Genomic DNA, 7,707 nt, shown 5'->3' with positions numbered 1-7,707 from the left:
GGGGCGGGGGCCGGGGCGGCCGCCGCCTCCCGCCGGCGCTAGGGGTCACTGCTGCCTCGGGGACGCGGGCGAGGGGCCGCGCAGGAGGGAGCCCCCGCGTCCCGCCTTGGCCCCGCAGGGTGACGGCCCCGCTGCGATGTAGAAGCACTAGGACACACCTTGTTTTCCCTTCTTTCCCTCTGCTTTTAAGCCGTCCCTCGCTTACTTAGCACTTTTCAGTACCTAAAATCCTMCCACTCCCCTTAAGGGGAACGTTTAGCTTTCCGACTAAGGCTAAACTAAGCCTAAGGCTAGGCTGCGTTTAACGTTGCTTTCGCAGACTGTGTTTCCATGTTTGGTTGCTCCCTCGTTTATTTAGTGTTTTTGTGCAGCCAGCCCTCCGCAGATGCTCTCCGTGAGCGACCTCCAGGAAGCAGCTCACGAGATTGCCAAGCTGAGCATCGCCCACGAAATCGTGCTCAACCGGGACTTCCAGCTGCCAGCCGGCACCCTCGCCCCAAACAGGTACCCGCGAGCCGGGGCGGCCTCCCTGCCGTCGCCACGCGGGAAGCGGCCTGGAGCGGGGAAGGGAGCGGGGTTTGGCCCTCACTGCTCAAGGGACAAGAAAATAGGAGCTTGCTTGAACAAATACTGTCTTTTTAGCCTGGAAAACAGAGTGAAGGAGACACTGCACAGAGCCTTCTGGGACAGGCTGAAGGAGCAGCTCTCTGCTAGTCCCCCAGACTACASTCAGGCCATCCAGCTGCTGCAGGAGATAAAGGAGGTGAGCTCTGAACCCCAGCCTTACTGCCTGTTATCCCTTCACCTCTGGCATCCAGGTATTCCCTCATGAACATGGGTAAGAGGGATGAGAAAATAGGTTTTATAGGGCGATACAAGTTACAAAACTGCACCTCCTAGAAGCTGTCCAAGGAGGAAACTCATTCCCTCTCCCTAGGTCTTTCAAACACATATTCTCCAAAACAGTGGAAAGACTGTTTAAACTGTCATTTATGGTAACCCTTCCAGACATAGCGTCTGCCAAACAAAAAATACACTTTGTCTGTATAGGACACCACCTTTGGATATATGAGGAGCTGTCTCTAATAAACAAGCMTGCAATGCAGTGAATAAAACTGTTTGGCACCAAAATACACCCATGTCCCCAGCAAAGCATGGAGCTGCAGGGGGTTTGCTTTTTCAGTCCACACTTGCCCTTTAGACTGCAGACAGTTCCCTCCTTTCCTGTAAGAGAGGTTTTGCAATACGTGAAATAGGAGCCAGGGATCCTGATGTGAGTCACTGAGACAAGCACCCCCTTAAAGCCCTCGTGCGCCCCGAGTTTGTGTACGTGGTAGTTACCTTATGCTCAGCAGAGCAACAGGCTTGATTCCCATTGAGACGCTCTGGGAAAGAGCGGAGTCCCTTGAACAACAGGAGCTGCTTCTCTCTGGGCAGGCTCTGCTGTCGCTGCTGCTGCCCCGGCACAACCGGCTGCGCAGCGAGATTGAAGCCGCTCTGGACATGGAGCTGATCCGGCAGGAGGCGGCACACGGGGCGCTGGACGTGGGGCGCCTCTCGGCACGCGTGCTGGGCACCATGGCCGCGCTGTGCGCGCCTCTGCGCGACGACGACGTGCGGGCGCTGCGCGGCCTCTCGGATCCGGTGCAGCTCCTCAGGTGGGCGAGGGCCAGCCCTGGCCCTGCAGAAACCAGCACAGCCTTGGGCCTGGAGAAAATTCTGCCTTGGAAYGCTGCCCAGGGCCCTTTTATGAAGATGATTTTCTAGTAATTTTTAGGGACCACACGCTCAACTAGACCTAACAACATTTTGTCAGAAAACAGAATAAAATCCAACTTCTCCTCTCTGAATTCCCCTTTCTCTACATTTTCAAATGACCCTAATCATGGCACTTACAACTAGATAAAAATTTCAGTTCACTGTGTTTCATCCCAGGGAAATTTTCCGAGTGTTGGACCTCATGAAAATGGATATGTTGAATTTTACCATCCAAAGCCTCCGGCCCCACTTGCAGGAGCACTCGGTCCAGTATGAACGAAAGAAATTCCAGGAGCTCTTAGATAAGCTGCCTAGTAAGTCTGCAGGGAAGTGAGAGAAGTTGGTTCAACACTTTGCATTCTTACAGGAGCTGCTAAATACACTGGAAGGGGACTCAAATATTTCAGAGCTGATGTTTTCACCCATGCTTACTTGTAGTAATAGATGAGAAAATTACCTCAGAAAAATAGAGGGCTCCTGGGTCACTTTCTCAGCCTCCTCACTGACACACCTTGCATAAAAGAAATTATTTATTGTGCTTCAGTTTCTCCCTAATTAAGGCAGAGCTAATAGCCATCCCACAAGAAGCTGTAAGATCTTGTAAGTTAAAAGCGTTTTGAGATCCTTAGAGGAATGAGCAAAATGTTATTAGCAGCCATGTTTAAAGAGGAAAGTTTGCATTTGATGTAGACATCTCTCCCTCACTAGACTCTAGAATATTTCTCTCTGGCTGCCTTTATCCCTCCCAGGACTTCGTTAAAGGTGCCTGKTGGAGCCTGAAATGCTTTACTCGATATACAGCTCTCCGGAGGCTGATTGCACTAGCCCAACGCTGTGCTTTGGCAGCTACACATTTATTTTGTACTCTGGTGATATTGTAAGTGACTCCTCACCGCTCCAGGAGCCACGCAATGCCTTAGCCTCCGGGACACAACTGCCTGTAGGAGGGCACGGCCACTTCTCACCTGCCCGGTCTCACCTTGGAGCATCCTGTTGTGTTGCAGGCAGCCTGGAGCACACAGCGCAGTGGCTGCGCAGGGCGGCAGCAGAGGCGGCCGCGGCCCCGCGGGGAGCRGGCGGCAGCGCTGAGCCCAGCCCTGCGGCGGTGCTGGACCGAGCCTACATGAACCTGCTCCGCTGGGCGCCTGCCCACAGGGAATACCCCGAGGTAGGAGAAAACCTGGCACTTCTCGCCGAGCGAATCCTACCTGTTGGCAGGCGTTGTGCTCCCGCTCCCAGCCTGCTGCAGGGCTGCTGAGCTGCTGCCCTCTGCACCCGCAAGAGGCTCATGCGGTTCCCCTTCCTTCACAGACGCTCTTCATGGACCAGGCCCGCCTGCAGGAAGTGCGGTCGCAGGTGAACCAGCTCGTCATCGTAGCTGCAGTGCTGCTAGTGACCAGTKGCACGTGTGGAAGCACCTTGTTTGGTTCACCTGGGTTTGGAGCTAGGCTGAAACGGGTAACAAAGGTCCTCCTGGAAGGGCTCTCTTCTACCAGGTGGGTTATTTTCAGTTTTCCAGAGGGAGATGAGTGAGTCTGCAGGCACTGGTTGGTTGTGGGATGAGCAGCAAGAATYCTCCCCTGGGAGTGGAAGAGGATCCAAGATCCAAATAGCAGCCAGGTTTACTGCCAGGAGTAGGGCAAGGCAGCCAGCGTGTGTTCTAGCAACAGTCCCTTCTTGGTTAAAGGGAAATTRGTGGTGCTGGTTCCTATTTCACAGCCCCAGGCAGCTTCTTGAGCAGGGGAAGGGAATCTTAGTTCACTTGCAGTGGGCACCAGAACGGCTGAACCCCGTCCTGTGCTAATGGCTGCAATGACAGTGCCCTCAAACACAGCGGGAGAGGCCTCTCCCCTTGCTGTGTGCCTGCGAGGCCCCTGCGCCGCGCTGCGCAGCGGCTGCAGCRCCTTGTGCCCTTGCATGATGCAGGTGTGAGGAGGCCCTGCACGACGTCGGCGATCAAGTGCTGCAGGAGGTCGGCAGGACGCTGTCCCAGCTGGGGTATCCCGCGCTCACCGCAGACCAACGCGCCTCCCTGAAGGGCCAGATCTGCAGCATCGCGGACGAGGACAACGCAGTGCGGAGGGTGGTCGGTGAGTCTCCGAGCCTGCGCCTCGCTCGGCTGCTTTGCCTTGAAGGAGGGCCATATTTGCACTCTCAGGCCCTGCCTTAGCTTTAGCCCAGTGACTCTGGAGCAGCCAGGACAGCTGCTGGCATCACCCGCTGCCTGCGTTGAGCAAAACGGGCCTGTCTGCCCGGTCTGCACAGGAGAGGAGGGCAACAACCCCTGGCTCAGAAACCGCCCAAGTTTTCCTGCTCCTCTGCCAAATGCTTCCCAAAAGTAATGGCTTTGGAAGTCTCTTAAATCCTCCCATCCTTGCTGAAAGCTAAACAGGCCCAAGTGCAAGGCTGGGTATTAGGCAGTGTTGCAATCTTCAAACTAGACTGAGAGATTAATCACTAGGCCTAGTAAAGTACCATGCTAAGAACTCTAAATAATATTTATCCCTAGGGAGTGCACTGCCTGGTATTGAGCTAAGCAGCTGCCCTGCAGTGCTGCTCCATCAAAATATTTATTCAAATGGTTTGGATAAGAGCTGATTATTTTGACCTTTTATTAGTTCTGCGAACACTTAACTCCATGTGGATTGCTGTGCCACGGGCAGCTCCTGGCAGGATTATTTCCACATGGAAGACTTGCTTTTAGCAGCTATAAAATCAGGGTGAGGCTTTACCTGCTCAATATTCCATTTAGTTAAGTGTCCTTCCCATCAGTGTGGACTTCGTGCCCTTCTTTAGTTGGCTTTATTCTTTCCATGTCAGAAGAGGCTCTTTTTATTTTGATGGCATTTRTGAGGCTGAAGTCATAGCCAAACTGAGTGCCAATGTAGGGCAGGCTGGGCAGCAGGTGATGTGGCTTCAAAAAGAAGAGGTGGGACTAGACAGTCTTCCCCCCTCTGCATCTGCGATTCCCTCCGAGCCTTGTCTGCGCTGCTGGTCGCTGTCAGCATTTTCATACAGATACTTCACATTCAACTGCCAGCTGCCTCAGATGCTGCTGTATTGCTGTTACGTGATCCTTCCTGAACACTTCCAATTTTGAAATGCTGCTCTAGCAGGCTAAATAAATCCTAGGCTCTGAAATTCCGTATTCCATTTTGCTTTTAAGGATGCCTGGTGCTTGAATACAGTACCAAAACTCTTCAGAATTAGAAGTCCATATTGCTGAACTGCTCCATTGTAACATAAAAAAGGCCATATATCCATCAACCCAATCTCAGCCCTTGCTACAAGCACCTACCCGAGAAAAGCAGCAATGAGGAGACAATAAAACGTGGTATTTTGCTCCAGTACTCTGCTAGCATCACGTAGTTTCACCTTGGTCCCTGGATGCTGTTAAACCTACTTAGTGGGGGTATCTGGAAGTTTCTTTCCCAAATAGCACATCCTGAGCCCTCCTGCCCGTGCCAAGGCAGCCGCCCACGCGTCTGCTGGTGCCGGCACGAGAAGCCCTCGTCTTGCCACGCTCTTTCCATGCTGAGGTTGATTTTCTTGTCCTTATGCTCTTCCTCTCTGCAGAGCAGCGGATTCATTCATTCCTCAGCCTCTTTATTTCCCCTAACGGACAGAACTCTCCCAAGGACCTCCCAAAGGGCCTCGAAGCCATTCAAGAAGAGTTGCTGGCCGTCGGACGCAGGTTTGGAACTGTGGTCCACCACAACAGACAGGTGTTTGCACCTTACTACTCAGAAATCCTCAAGAAAGTGCTTCTCCCAGAACCACACGCTGCAAGAGACTCCTGATCATCTTGCTTCATATCGCTCAGGAGGGCAGGGGTGGAACAGACTCTCCGGCAGTTTCTCAAATCATGCTTTAGCTTGTAAAAAGCAACTGGAAGTAAACACAGCTGGGCTGGCGGCGCTACGAGGAAATGGCTCTTGGCATTGGCAGTTGGCACTTATGTATCTGAATAAACCTTTCAACTGCAAAAAGCGATGGCTTTTTTTTTTTATAACCACAAAACCTGCTCTTTGATGCGACTCATCTCACTGGCAAGGAAGGCAGGGGGAGATTAAGTTGCTGCTTAGGCAGGTTTTGACTCTATTTTTTGTTGTTTTTTAAATCTAAGGTGTTAATTCTACTGGGGGCCTTTACCCTACTTTGCTGAAAACTTGTTAGTCACAGCCCAGGAACCCTGTTTGGATTTTATAAAGCCAGATGGTATTTAAGATCATTAAAATTACGCAATATCTTTCAACATTAGCTTAAAAAAGAGCCTAACTAAATTATCAGAAAAGGCACATATGGTATAAATCTAGCAGTCCTTGCTGCCTTTAATATTTTATATGAGGCAGCTTTTACTTGACACACAAATCTGAACTTTAACCTGTATTTAAATATCTCGCTTTCTAAGCCTTATTTTACATAAGGAACACGTCCCATTTTCTGGCATGTCAAAAATCTCTGCAGGGTAAATACTACATAATGTCTGCCCCAATTTACCGTTGTTGCATTATTTAGTTGCTGTCCTACTGCAGAGAAGTGTTATTGGTGAGTAGCACCTCCACGGGGCCAGTCTCTGAAGGCAATTACTGCGAGGGAAAGCTAGTTTTCCTCACGCTCATCTAGAAAAGACGTACAAAGAAGCTGGAGACTCTCRTGTTACAAGTAAACACCTTCAGCACAACACTTGGATGCATTTTAATTGATTATTTCAACAGCTCCAAAATGTCATATTGAGTATCTTGGGTTAACAGGACTTGCTGCAAAAGCAACATTCCCCCCAAGCTACTCTAACCACCCGGGTACTTGGGGACGACAAAGTCCTGCTGCTGCTGCCAAAGAATTAAACCGCTCCCAGCAGAGCAGCGTTTTCCAGCCTGCTCCTGAGGGGCAACAGGTCCTCTCCTTACAAGGCTCTGCCATAACCGAGGTTTTCTTGTTCCTCAGATGGACGACACAAGCAAAGTGCAGACGGGGCCGGACCGAACCAAGGAGGCACGAGGAAGCCGCTGTGCCCTCCTCTTACCTGCGTGTGCAGCACGGCCACGTCTGCGACGGCAGCACGAGCAGCGGCGCTGCCAGGCGGACGGGCAGGAGGCTCCGGAGCGGCGCTGCAGTCACAGTGACAGCGGAGCGAGCGTGTCTCTAAGGTTGTTTATTAATTCAGTCTGTTCTAAGTTGTACAATTATGGAAACAACAAAACGACTGCTGGAAGCCCAGGAATATTTACAATCTCGCCTTGTTGTAGTGAGGTCAGTCTATGTTGTTGCACAGATTGGTTATGTTTGGTACCACAAGATGTTTAAAATTCAGACAATTTTGAACAGATTAACAATTGTATATACAGGAAATAAAAGAAAATTCAAGTATCAAAATACAGACAGATTAAATAACATTTGTATTACAAATCAGTCCCACTGCCATACATCACAATTAGCAAAAATGTCTACATTGCAAACTGAACTGGACTGTTCTTTGCCCTGTTGGGGAATCTCAGGTTTTTCTTCCAAGGGTATGAAAAATGTTCACACTAGATCTACATTTAAAAAAAGCAGCACGTTTACTTCCTTTCAAAAAATGCAGTAAATAATGCCAATGTGAGGTCTAAAAGGGAGGGGTTTTTTTTGTTTTTTTTTTTTGCAATGCTACAGCATTGCAAACACTGTGCTTGCTCTAAAAGAAAGACCTGTCTGCATGGAAATGATGCGAGCACGAGAAAGCCGGGGAAAATTCTGCTGCTAGAAATTGCCAAAGTGGGATGCAAGGAGCCTTAAAGTAACTGAATCCACTTCAGCTCTACAGGGAACTGGAGGAATATTTGGCATCTGGTCCGTGTCTCACAGCAGCCCTAGGAAGGTATGAACTTCTCAGGACAGGTACATCCCAGAGGGTGCCCTGTCCTTCTCCCTAGAAGGGGCACAGGGATGTACCCCACAAATTACATCCTT

General features: G+C 50.4%; 1 protein-coding gene across 1 annotated transcript; it reads left to right on the top strand.

Moving 5' to 3' along the window:
• Positions 1-169: 169 nt before the first annotated feature.
• TCP11 (t-complex 11) lies at positions 170-5,583 on the top strand. Its single transcript, XM_026053266.1, has 8 exons — positions 170-504; positions 643-763; positions 1,438-1,658; positions 1,936-2,072; positions 2,763-2,926; positions 3,070-3,254; positions 3,685-3,848; positions 5,335-5,583. The coding sequence occupies exons 1-8, from the start codon at positions 386-388 to the stop codon at positions 5,556-5,558; spliced, it is 1,335 nt and encodes a 444-aa protein (XP_025909051.1). The 5' UTR covers positions 170-385; the 3' UTR covers positions 5,559-5,583.
• Positions 5,584-7,707: the final 2,124 nt, after the last annotated feature.

The sequence above is a fragment of the Nothoprocta perdicaria genome, unplaced genomic scaffold, assembly GCF_003342845.1.
Source record: "Nothoprocta perdicaria isolate Ctin4 unplaced genomic scaffold, notPer1 scaffold_97, whole genome shotgun sequence".
In the NCBI taxonomy this organism is placed as follows: Eukaryota; Metazoa; Chordata; class Aves; order Tinamiformes; family Tinamidae; genus Nothoprocta; species Nothoprocta perdicaria.
The sequence above is the reverse complement of the archived record's forward strand: the minus strand, read 5'-3'. Positions and strand labels throughout refer to the sequence as shown.